Below are 13,039 nucleotides of genomic sequence, written 5' to 3' on the forward strand. Positions count from 1 at the left end.
CCGTCCATGATAAAAAATTGCTTTAAAGTAAATAGATCTTGTGAAAGGATTTTAAACCAACACCAATTCACATAAAGAAATATATATTTTCTCTTCTTTCTTTTCAGATGGTACGACACCATCCAAAAAGTCTTCACCCTTTTGGTTTTTTTTCTTAGTTTCCACATGGTGTCTGACACACCATCATTTTTCTTTTATTTTATTATTTAGATGGTGCAGATGCACCAGGCACCAAAACCTTTTTGTTTCTTTCTTTTTCAAATGGTGTTGTGCACTATTGACTTTTTCAGATGGTGCCATGCATATTCCATAAACTTCCCCTTTTTTCTTTCTTTGTCTGTCTCTACCAATCTCAAAACCCAGGGCCAGCTAGAAGGTCACACAAAACCAATTCAATCTAGAAAGGCTACCAGAGATTGGCGTTGTTCTTGCATGGCCCAGAGAACATGGCATCATAAAGCAAGAACCTCCATACTAAGACATAGATGACAGCGGGGTTGATGGAGGCACAAGAAAGGGAGGCATGTGTGGATTCATTCTTGCCATCACCATCTCAGACAACTGAGTATTCATGGGAGTTCTCGAGATCTGTCGAAAATGACGCGATCTGGGTTTCCAAGTCTAATGAGATTCTTCTGGATCTTTGGAAACCAGTTGTCAGGTACGAGTTTTCTTATCTCGTGATGACTTCAGGTCGTTGTAAATTTCAATTCTCACCGAAATTCGGTGGGGCGCTTCTGGCGCGGTGGGAGATACAGAAAATGGACATACCTTTTATTTTGTGAGATTTTAACTGACAGGGGTAGGAGATAGATAATGCTTCACCGGATTTATGACGTTGTGCTTTCCACTGACATGCGAGCTTCTCGTGCTGATAACGTGTTGTAAAATTGATGGTGGGTGCAGTGGAATAAATAAACAAGACACATAATTTACGAGGTTCCTCTACAGTCAGTGTGACTGGAGTACATCCTCGGGGCAGCAGTGATGCTTTCATTGTAATCTGAAAATAAGAGTACAAAGATAAATCTCTCTTTCTCTCTACTCTTCCTCTCTTTTCCTCTTCCGTGAGTCTCTCTCATATATTTTTCGTATCTTTTGATTGCATTCGAGTGCTCTATTTATAGAGCAACTCGTATTATTACAATTGACATTTACAACATCCAATGTAGAAAAACGATCTCCTGCATCCAAAGTCAATTCCCATTTTCATGGGTATTGAAAACTTATGCCAAAGTTGAAAACCCATTATGTGTGAGAATTGGAAAGTCTTCCAAGGTACTGTGGGCATTCACTACCCAGCAGTATTTTCAACACTGAAAAATTACTCTACTTAACCAAGGTCTTAGGTGGGGTTCTTGTCAAATGTGATTTTGAACTACATTATTACTAGTCCACTGTGAAGTTAAGGTCATCCACCTCCCTTTTAGTCTAGATAATATGATATGTTAAAAAAAATAATAATAATAAAATAAAACAATGGTTGTTGTACATGACATACCGGCTGACGTATACAATTGAGAGGGACAAACTTTTCTCCTTCTGTCAATAGTGGGAAGAATCAAAATCTTCACATACTCCACTTCTATATATTTGAGCTTTCATGTATCACAAACAACGCCACCGCCACCGCAGCCCTAAGACATTACGTCATCCATCTTCATTCGTAAATCCCAATAATCATGGGTAGCGAAAATCGTGATTTCCACATCTGTTTCTTTCCTTTCATGGCTCACGGCCACATGATACCGATCTCCGACATGGCCAAGCTCTTTGCATCCCAAGGAGTAAAAACCACCATAGTCACCACTCCTCTAAATGCCCCAACATTATCCAAAGCCACCCAATCAAGTAAAACCTGCTCCGGCGGCGTCGAAGTCAGAATCAAAACCATCAAGTTCCCTTCTGTAGAAGCCGGTCTGCCAGAAGGGTGCGAGCATGTCGACTCACTCCCCTCACCAGAATTCAGGACCAATTTTTACAAAGCAACAAGCCTTCTCCAAGAACCTCTAGAGCATCTTCTGCTCCACGAAAACCCTAGTTGCCTTGTGGCAGACTTTCTTTTTCATTGGGCAACTGATGCTGCTGCAAAGTTTGATATTCCAAGGCTAATTTTTCATGGCACTAGTTTCTTTGCCATGGCTGCCTCAGATATTGTGACAAAGTATGAGCCGTTCAAGAACACTTCGTTGGATTCGGACCCTTTCATGATTCCGGATTTTCCTGGTGAGATTACGATGACACGAGCCCAAGTTCCTGATCATGTCAAGGAAAATATCGAAAACGACTTGATCCGGATGGTCAAACGGGCCAAGGAAGCTGAGAAAACGAGCTATGGAATTGTTGTGAACAGTTTCTATGAGCTCGAATCGGCTTATGCAGATTATTACAGAAACGTGCTTGGGATGAAAGCTTGGCATATTGGCCCTGTTTCTCTATGCAATAGAAACAATGAAGAAAAAGCACTTAGAGGAAAAGCAGCTTCCATCAACGAGCACGATTTCTTGAAGTGGCTTGAGTCAAAAGAACCTAATTCGGTTGTTTATGTATGTTTTGGAAGCGTGGCTAAATTCAATGCCTCTCAGCTTAAGGAGATTGCAATGGGGCTTGAGGCTTCTGGGCAGGACTTCATGTGGGTTGTGAGGACCGGACAAGGTTATGACATGGAGAAAGAGGAGTGGCTGCCAGAAGGGTTTGAGGATCGGATGGAAGGGAAAGGACTAATCATAAGAGGGTGGGCCCCGCAGGTTCTGATTCTTGATCATGGGGCAGTTGGCGGGTTTGTGACTCACTGTGGGTGGAACTCGACGTTGGAAGGGATCGCTTCCGGGTTGCCGATGGTGACGTGGCCGGTGGCGGCCGAGCAGTTTTACAACGAGAAGCTGGTGACCCAAGTGCTGAAAATTGGTGTCGGAGTTGGTGCTCAGAAATGGGTTAGGGTTGTGGGGGATAGCGTGAAGAAGGAAGCTGTTGAGAAAGCTGTCAGGAGGATTATGGTGGGTGTGGAAGCACAAGAAATGAGAAGCAGAGCTAGGGAACTTGCAGAGCAGGCAAAGAGGGCTATTGAGAAAGGGGGATCGTCACACTCTGATTTGAATGCTTTAATTGAAGAGTTGAGTTCCCACTAGTTAGAATTGGAGCACACATTCAGATGGACTTCACTTTCGGAATATTTCTGATTGATAATGTTTTGTACAAAATCTAAGTAAGAATAGTCACTCATAATTCATGAACGAATGATTAATGTTGAGGATAGTGACTAAAAGTTTATTTGTTTTTCTTTTGACCCAGATTAGACTTTCACGATGCATTTTATTTATCTCTAAGGGTCATATATTTGCCCAGCCAAAGAAAATAATTCTAAGGGTCCTATACTCTTTTCTTTAACTCTCCTTTATTGATCACACATAGCTAGATAAAATGAAATATGGATCTGATTACATAACAAAATCTTCTTTATAATATAATTTACAGGTAGTTCAACGTAAAATCCTAAACATGGCATTGGTTGGATTGCACAAGGGAGAACTTTAGATCATAAACTAGCAATTGGGCATGCTCGATGCCGTGATTTTATAACTATGTTAAACATGTAGAATATATTAAAATCCATTTACATCCATATCAAACTGTATTTACATCCTTATGTTCAATAAGGAACAAAAGATAGGTGTCTGTAGAATACATTACGTAGCAAAAAACTTGGAGATTAAGATGTTCATATAGATGTAATACACATAAAAGTATCTTTGTTCCACATGTCCCAACTTTTCACATTGTTCCTCAGGACTTCACTCTTCTTTCTTCTTCTTTGCCAAAGAGATGTTCTTCTTTTACCATTTGATTTATTCAGCTATTCCTTGTCCGTTAAAATATCGTGTGAATATAATTGAAACCTCATACAACAGATAAATAACTAGGAAAGAAAGAAACACATGCATGAATAAAAAAAGTTTTAAACCATACCTAATATATAATTAAGCTCAGAGCAATGAAAACAAAATAAACAAAATATAAATTAAAGAAGAAAATTGGGGGAGCTAGTTTTGGACATACACCAACCCGCATTCTTACACTCTTCTTCCTGTTTTCTCGAAATCTTTCCAGACATCAACGAGAGGAGTTTGTGCAATGAAAACAGAATTTCTATAATACTAATTGCTTCCATCCAATAAGGCAGCATTAACTTACAATGCTTGATCCTCAAGTGGAGCATTGTTAAAAAATTCATGCACTCGAGCATCTTTTGAGTTTGATTACTACTACTTAAGCATTCTAAAAATTGGCCCTAAACCCCAAACCCCAAACTCTATTTAGACTCATGATGAGCAAATTCAATATATACTAAAACTCAAATTATATTATATATATACTAAAAGAGAAAAACGCTTGAAACACTGTTCATTTTCCAATGTTCTTCCATTTTTGCCCTTTCCATGTTTCTGTGGACACTGTTTATTCTACTGTGTAATTCCGCTTTTGCCCCTGCTTTAGTCTTTGGTCTTTTATTCCATTTCTGGATTCTTCCTTCCCACACCGTTTTAGCATCTCGACCCGTCTTTTCTCTAGATGCTTCCCCCATAGTTTCAGACTCTCGACCCACCTTTTCTCTGTCTGGCTCCTGCTATCCCCGTCTCCCTCCTCACCTCCTTTCCCAATCTCCCAATTTATTTTCAATTTACACTTAAATCTCATATGAATCTCCTTGGTCTCAAAGATGTCCTCTCTGAACCCAAAAAAGCTTTAGCCTTCCGACGACTCTGGTTGCCATAATCAATCTTGGTCGTTGGCCGACAACCAGACTACAACATCGTTTTGACTCACTCCAGCATCCGCAGATTCCAGCTTCAAACCCTTTCCGACCTTTTTTGCCAAAATCGTTCTCACCGATTTGTCATCAGTTAAGATCCTGAAGTTTTTATTTGGCATCCCAGACCTCATCTTTCTTGCCACTGTGCCTCAAAACTTTCATATCGGTACATCAACTCAACTCTCATTTTGATAGAACCCCACTTCAACCTTTACTCAAATGCAAGATATACTAACAAGAACACTAATACAATCAAATATTCATTCACCCTTTGCATTTGCACATATCTCAGCTTATATAGCTGGTTGCAGGCTAAAGAAATCCAACTCTACAATTGACACCTGGCTAACTAAGTGATGCCACTTGGCATCCTAACATTACGCTTCCCTTAGAAATCAACATTGTCCTCAAGGTTTAGCTTTGAAAATTCCAGTAGCATTTTTTTTTATTATGATTTGGCAATGGATCCAACTACTATAGGTTGATCTAGAGACAATGAGCGACATAAGCCAGTAGTATATAGCAGCAGCATTCCTATTAATTTGCTGCAGCAATATGCTTCCACAAGTAGTACGAGGACTGATATGTTTTTCCCTTGTAAACGAGCAACAACATATGTACTGAACTAATAAAACCATAAGTCTGCTTCCACCAAAACTTCACTGCTGAAAACATTAACTCCACATTACACCCTGTCCAAAATTGAGCAATGATATTGACCATACAATCAGAATTTCCAGCATGCATAAGGATACCCAATGCAACTATGCACACCACTACTCCATACATTTCAATACCCACTTAAAGAGCCTAACTTGTACCTCTACTCTCAAAATATCCAGCAAGCAAATAATTCCAAGAAATATTTGGTTTAGTAATTTCACACAAATCTGGGTCCAAGAAAAACCTCAAGGTATTATGCTCATTGCCACACCTAGAGTCCAGATGCATAATGACACTACTCACATGAACTGAGCACCTACATAGAAAGTCCACCCGTACACCAACACTATGAATTTGTTTCCTTTCTTTCTCAGCAAACAAGGCACCAATCACAGCAGTAATCACAAAATTAACAACCATGCTTGTAGTATTATTTGGAAATTTGTGTATTAATACCAGCGGCCTTATCGGTTGACAAGAATCTGCCCTCTCAATTGGCAACCCCCAAGTTTTGCGCAACACAATATTTCCCACAATCTAATTTGTTTTACCAATTGAGATGAGTATGAAACGTAAAGCCTCATCTACAATCCAAGGTGGAATTGCAAATATAGCTTCTACAATGGGCATCAAAGTAGTACTAGCTTCCCAAATCAAATTAGTTCTCCAGAGAGTTAACAATAACAAACCCAAAACACTAGACCCATCGTCCAGTTTTGGCATGTGCATTGCACGAGTGAAGGCAACATCCAATTTCCTATGCTCATCATATTTGCTACTAAGATGGTAAAGAATACCATGGTCACTCATTGTCATCATTCTTCTACCAATTAATATACCACCCTCAAGTAAATGACTAGTATATGGCAAACCAAAAGATCCATGAACATTCCTTTCAAATGTTAGTTTCTTCTGCCCGTAAAAGCTATGAACCAGATAATCCTCCCTAACATTTGGGAATTTCTTCTTCCCTGCCCCGCTCAATTGAATATTTGAACTATAAAATTCTCCACCTACTGTTGATATATAACCCTTGAGCTAATATCTTGGAGCTAAAGTTACAAATTTTGATTTTCCTTTTATGTGCTTTATCTTGCTGATGTAATCTGAGCCATTGGATCATAGTCCAAATGGTCTCTTCTCTAGCATAGGATCTAAGTGATATAACAAGACAAGTGGCATCATCTCATAGGATGATAGCAATGTATGGTTGAGATTGTGTTGTGTATTGGTGAGTGAAGGATCTCCCTTCCTCTACATACATAACGGTTACAAATGTATTTTTGGATATAGAGTGAAATCGAAGAGACACATTCAATCTTCTTCTCTCTCATTTCTCTGTTTTGTTCTTCAACCTCCAACATAGAGATCTCCATTGAAAAACACATAAAACACAAACTCTAATATGGCTTCAGAGCCAGGTTCGGTTATCTAAACTGGGCGTAAATCTGTGAAAAGAAAACTGGAATTGATTCGAGCTGCAATCTAGCTCATATGACGATCGAGGTGGTGTGATTTCTTGAATCCGATGTCTAACATGGCAGGATCAGGCACTGCTGAGCTTCGCACACCAGTTTTCAATGGAGAAAATTATGAGTTCTGGAGCATTCGAATGAAAACCATTTTGAAATCTCATGGGTTATGGGATCTCGTTGAAAATGGGTTCGATGCTTCAGATCCAAAGAAGGAGAAGAAGAAGATAGAAGAGATCGAGGTCACGGAAGTGGAGAAGCCAACGTTAGCTGAAATCCTGATGAAGGATGCTCGTGCACTTGGGTTGATCCAAGGTGCTGTCTCAGACCAAATTTTCCCCAGAATTGTGAACGAAGAGACCTCAAAGGGTGCTTGGGACATTCTGAAGCAAGAGTTCAGAGGAGATAAGCAAGTAAGGAGCGTAAAATTGCAAGGTTTGCGTCGAGAATTTGAATATACTCGCATGAAAGATAGTGAATCCTTATCTGTATATCTCACTAGATTGTTTGATATAATGAATCAAATGAAGAGTTATGGTGAGGATCTGTCTAGAGAGAGAGTTGTGCAAAAATTGTTGATTAGTTTGCCTAGATCATATGATCCTATTTGCTCCGTAATTGAACATTCTAAGGACCTTGAAACTCTTGAGATTCAAGAGGTAGTTGCTTCTCTGAAAAGTTTTGAACTCAGATTGGATAGACATGCTGAAAATTCTACTGAACGAGCTTTTGCTAGTCTAAATGTTGGAGGTAAAAACTCTAAGGGAATAGGTTATTCTGGAAATCAAAAGTTTCAAAAAAACTGGAAATTCAAAGGAAAGAAGTGGGATAAATTGTAGACACTGTGATAAATTGCATTATGGCAAATGTTGGTTTGAAGGGAAGCCAAAATGCACAGGTTGTGGGAAACTTGGGCATGTGATCAGAGACTGCCATGGAAACAAAAATATACAGAATGTGAACTATGTAAACCATGTTGAAGAAACTGGTACCCTGTTCTATGCATGCAATGCTATGACAGATGTGAAGGTGAATCATTCATGGTACATTGATAGTGGTTGTAGTAACCACATGACAGGTGATGAAAGGTTACTAATCAACATCCAAAGGAATCTGACTTCCAGGGTGAAGATGGGAACTGGAGAGATTGTTCAGGTTGCAGGAAAGGGGACTCTTGTTATAGAGACCAAATTGGGAAGAAAGCACATTCAAGAAGTGATGCTTGTTCCTGGACTTGAAGAGAATCTGCTAAGTGTTGGACAAATGATGGAGCACGGGTACTATCTATTGTTTGAAGGAAATATTGTGAGTATCTTCGATGGTTGGTCAATGGATAATCTTGTGGTTAGAGTGCAGATGACAAACAACAGGTGTTTTCCTCTTACAATGATGCCAGCAAATCAGATAGCCTTGAAAGCAAGTGTGACACACTGTATGCAGATATGGCATAAGCATTTGGGGCATCTAAATAACAGAAGCATCAAAATGCTTGAAGATCAAGAAATGGTTCATGGATTGCCTCATTTGGAGAAAACCTCTGTTGTGTGTGAAGGCTGCATGCTAGGAAAGCAACACAGAGAGTCTTTTCCATCAAAATCAGCTTGGAGAGCAAAATTTCCTTTGGAATTGGTTCACACAGATATCTGTGGACCAATGCAAACTGAATCTATCTCTGGAAATAAGTACTTTCTGTTGTTCACTGATGATTGTACTAGGATGTCTTGGGTATATTTTCTCATAAACAAGTCAAGTGCATTTGATTGTTTCAAGAAGTTTAAAGCAATGACAGAGTTGCAGTGTGGATATAAGGTGAAATGTCTAAGGAGTGATCGGGGTGGAGAGTTCTTATCAACTGAATTTGATAGTTACTGCAATGAGCTTGGAATTCAAAGGCAATTAACCATGGCATATTCTCCTCAACAGAATGGAGTAGCTGAGAGGAAGAATAGGACTGTGGTGGAAATGGCAAAGTCTATGATGCATGAAAATGGTCTTTCTTATGCATTTTGGGCAGAGGCTGTGAACACTGCAGTCTACATACTTAATAGATGTCCCTCAAAGTCCCTCAAGAAGATAACTCCATTTGAAGCATACACTGGTAGAAAACCAGGCATTGCACACTTGAAGATCTTTGGGTCACTATGCTATGTGCACATTCCCTCAACACTAAGGCATAAGCTTGAAGAAAATAGTCGCAAGTGTATTTTTGTAGGCTATGGAATCTGTGAAAAATGGTACAGAGTGTTTGATCCAAGTTCTAATAAGATCATCCTGTCTAGAGATGTACACTTTGATGAGAATGCTTCATGGGAGTGGGAGAACACTGATAAGAGTGAAATACAAGTTCCCATGATTATTGAGAATCAAATGGCAGATTGTAGTGAAGGACAGAATCAAGTGGAAGTATGTGAACCAAGACAATTCTTGGATACATCAACTCAAGTGGAGGATGTTGTTGCATCACTGTGAGAATGTTTTCGAAAGTTCTCAAACAACTGATCACACACCACAGAAATGGAAAAGTGTAAATGAGATCATGGCTCAGTGTAACATGTGCATTGTAGAACCTGAAAACTATGAAGATGCTATTCTAGATGAGTCATGGGAAAATGCAATGAAATCTGAGCTTGAAATGATTGAGAAGAACAACACATGGGAGCTAGTTGATAGACCATTTAACAAGCCAATCATTGGTGTTAAGTGGGTCTATAAAACCAAGTTGAACCTTGATGGATCCGTGCAGAAAAACAAGGCCAGACTGGTGGCAAAAGGTTATTCCCAAAAGCCTGGGATAGACTACAATGAAACATTCGCCTCGGTTGCAAGATTAGATACTATTAGGACCTTGATAGCACTTGCTGCACAGAAGGAATGGAATCTATATCAGTTGGATGTAAAATCTGCTTTTCTGAATGGAACTTTGAAGGAGGAGGTTTATGTTGAGCAGCCACAAGGTTTTGTGAAGGAGAGTGAAGAAACCAAGGTGTATAAGTTGAATAAGGCTCTGTATGGGTTGAAGCAAGCTCCGAGAGCTTGGTATGATGAGATAGATTCCTATTTCGGCAAGGCAGGTTTCAAGAAGAGTTCTAGTGAAGCAACACTTTATGTCAAAACTAGTGAAGCTACAGGTATCATTATTGTTTCACTCTATGTGGACGATATTGTATATACTGGAAGTTGTCCAAAACTACTCGAAGAGTTCAAAAATGAGCATTATGAGATGACTGATATGGGGTTACTTCATCATTTTCTTGGCATGGGAGTAGTGCAAACAGATAAAAACATTTTTATCCACCAGAGAAAATATGCAATGAAGCTTATTGAGAAATTTGGGATGAAAGATTGCAAATCAGTGGCAACACCACTGGCTGTGAATGAGAAGTTATGCAAGACAGATGGTAGTGAAGCAGCAAATGAAAGTGAATATAGACAAGTTGTAGGTAGCTTGTTATACTTGACTGCTACAAGGCCGGATATAATGTTTGCTTCTAGTTTTCTTGCTAGATTCATGCATAACCCTATAAAGAAACACATGGGAACAGCCAAAAGGGTGTTGAGATATATTCAGGGCACTCTTGATTTTGGAATTGAATTTGTAAAAGGGAAGACAACTACTCTGATAGGGTACTGTGACAGTGACTGGGCAGGAAGTGAGGATGACATGAGAAGCACCTCAAGATATGCATTTACACTTGGATTCGGTATGTTTTCATGGGCATCAATCAAACAAAACACGGTGGCATTGTCCACTGCAGAAGCAAAATATGTCAGTGCTGCAGAAGCAACATCACATGCTAAATGGCTAAGGTTTGTGCTTGAAGATTTTGGTGAGGAGCAAGTGGAAGGCACACCAATTCTGTGCGACAACACTTCAGCCATAGCAATGGCAAAGAATCTAGTTCTACACCAGAGAACTAGGCACATCATTAGGAAATTTCATTTTATCAGGGAAGCTATCCAAACAAAGGAGATTGAACTTGTCTACTGCAAAACAGAAGACCAGATTGCAGATATATTGACCAAGGCTCTGTCAAAAGATCGATTTGTCTACCTAAGAGATCTACTTGGTGTGAAATCAGCTAAAGGGTTAGAAGGGAGTGTTGATATATAACCCTTGAGCTAATATCTTGGAGCTAAAGTTACAAATTTTGATTTTCCTTTTATGTGCTTTATCTTGCTGATGTAATCTGAGCCATTGGATCATAGTCCAAGTGGTCTCTTCTCTAGCATAGGATCTAAGTGATATAACAAGACAAGTGGCATCATCTCATAGGATGATAGCAATGTATGGTTGAGATTGTGTTGTGTATTGGTGAGTGAAGGATCTCCCTTCCTCTACATACATAACGGTTACAAATGTATTTTTGGATATAGAGTGAAATCGAAGAGACACATTCAATCTTCTTCTCTCTCATTTCTCTGTTTTGTTCTTCAACCTCCAACATAGAGATCTCCATTGAAAAACACATAAAACACAAACTCTAATACCTACAACCTCAAATATTCCATCTCGGCTACATTCAATAGAATCTCCAGATGCATTCATACAAGAAAAATGAATATTCAGAGTAACCATATACCTGAATTTTGAGCCTCCACCCTTATCTCGAATACCCTTGCAATAGCACATGTCAAAATTGACAACAACAAGATGATTTGAGTCAGGAATTTCATCAAACACGTTGAGAGCAAGACGAGTTTTCTCAGCAGGTACAATAAAGGGGTTAGCTTCCTCCAAAAAATTCCTCTTTTTCGCATTAAGAACAAAACCCAACTCATAAATTGCCAGAAAATCCATTGAGTTGAATTAAGAGAGACAAATAGTTCCATCTTTGTTATATGCAGTAGCATTTTCAGATTGTTTTGTACAAGAAGATATGAGGATTGTACTAATCTTGTACCTGAATATTCTCGAATGGTCCTTCCAAATCTTGTCTTTTGCCAAACCACCACCTTTATCACGAATTCCTTTATGGTAGTGGAATTGAAGAATAAGAACAACACCAGTAGAAGCATCATCTTGCACCAAAATGGTATCAACTTTTCCTCTAGTGTCAGAAATCGGCATATGATAGCCCAACTGAAAATCACAATCTATTGATTGTGACCTTCATCAAACACCTGGAATGTAGGTGAATCAATTTTCACGAACCTATCATCAGAAACAGGAATTGTGAAAATGAAATCCTGGACCACGTCGTTCTTGCAACTAGATTCACGAATAGATGAAGGCGCCATCCCAAACTGAATGAATTTATGTCCAAAAGAAGTAGCCAAGCCATTACGAAATGTAGAACCCAGAACATAAGCTTGAACCTTGGATTTCCTGCAATTTGAATCAAGAACTGGAGAAGCTATTACATAATCTTCAACTTTCTTGTTGAATAAAGAAACCAACTCCTTTGCGGTGCCTGCCTTGCAATTAGAATCAAGAAATGGAGGAATTTTCACATAATCTTTAGCTTCCCTGTCGAACAAATTGAAAACCTCTTCGTCCTCCACAACCAAAGCTTTCCAAAAAAACCCACAACTTTCTTCAAATTTGGAATTGGAACAAAATATTGCAGAACCATCGTCGTTGTGTTTGTCGTAGTCGCGAACTTTCTTGAATCTCTTCAATATGGGTCGTAAACAAGGACGAGTCTTGGGCTTGTAACTTTGATGAAATTGAGAGAGTTGATTCACTCTCTCTTTGGCATGAATTTTTTTCCTCATGGAAGGATTGAAGCTTGAGAACGACTTGGTTCGATTTCTCAAAAGAGATAGGAGATGCCATTTTGATGAACAGCGGATGTGAACCCCTATCGCATTTGGCCACAAAATCATGGTATAGTTTCTCGAATCGAGCATCAGAAGAATCTTGACGAGCTTCCATGGCATCAAATCGCTAAATTAGCACATTGAGAGTGTCATTAATCGCAGCAAGATGGTTATGAAATTCCATGGCTTCCTTCGTTGACGCACGATTCAATCGGCAAAAGAGAAGGGATTGAGGAATCAAGACTGGCTTGATACCAATGATAGAACCCCACTTCAACCTTTACTCAAATGCAAGATATACTAACAAGAACACTAATACAATCAAATATTCATT

General features: G+C 39.2%; 2 protein-coding genes and 1 pseudogene across 2 annotated transcripts; 1 reads left to right on the forward strand and 2 right to left on the reverse strand.

The window, feature by feature from the left end:
- The first annotated feature begins 1,624 nt into the window (after positions 1-1,624).
- LOC126622028 (scopoletin glucosyltransferase-like) lies at positions 1,625-3,290 on the forward strand. The gene has a single exon (XM_050290676.1). It carries the CDS (start codon positions 1,683-1,685, stop codon positions 3,126-3,128), a length of 1,446 nt encoding a protein of 481 aa, XP_050146633.1. The 5' UTR covers positions 1,625-1,682; the 3' UTR covers positions 3,129-3,290.
- Positions 3,291-3,991: 701 nt separating this feature from the next.
- LOC126622031 (uncharacterized) lies at positions 3,992-11,743 on the reverse strand. Its single transcript, XM_050290678.1, has 2 exons — positions 11,434-11,743; positions 3,992-6,486 (listed from the first exon to the last, which is right to left on the reverse strand). Exons 1-2 carry the CDS (start codon positions 11,741-11,743, stop codon positions 6,011-6,013), a joined length of 786 nt encoding a protein of 261 aa, XP_050146635.1. The 3' UTR covers positions 3,992-6,010.
- On the reverse strand, positions 11,670-13,038 carry LOC126622029 (uncharacterized; annotated as a pseudogene).
- Position 13,039: the final 1 nt, after the last annotated feature.

Source organism: Malus sylvestris, chromosome 5 (assembly GCF_916048215.2).
Source record: "Malus sylvestris chromosome 5, drMalSylv7.2, whole genome shotgun sequence".
NCBI lineage: Eukaryota > Viridiplantae > Streptophyta > Magnoliopsida > Rosales > Rosaceae > Malus > Malus sylvestris.

Bases quoted from the DNA above. Each gene is read 5' to 3' on its own strand.
- LOC126622028 (XM_050290676.1), top strand. From the start codon at position 1,683: ATGGGTAGCGAAAATCGTGATTTCCACATCTGTTTCTTTCCTTTCATG.
- LOC126622031 (XM_050290678.1), bottom strand. From the start codon at position 11,743: ATGGATTTTCTGGCAATTTATGAGTTGGGTTTTGTTCTTAATGCGAAA. The intron at 6,487-11,433 runs GTATTAGAGTTT...TATCAACAGTAG, and splicing joins TGGAATATTTGAGGTTGTAG to GTGGAGAATTTTATAGTTCA.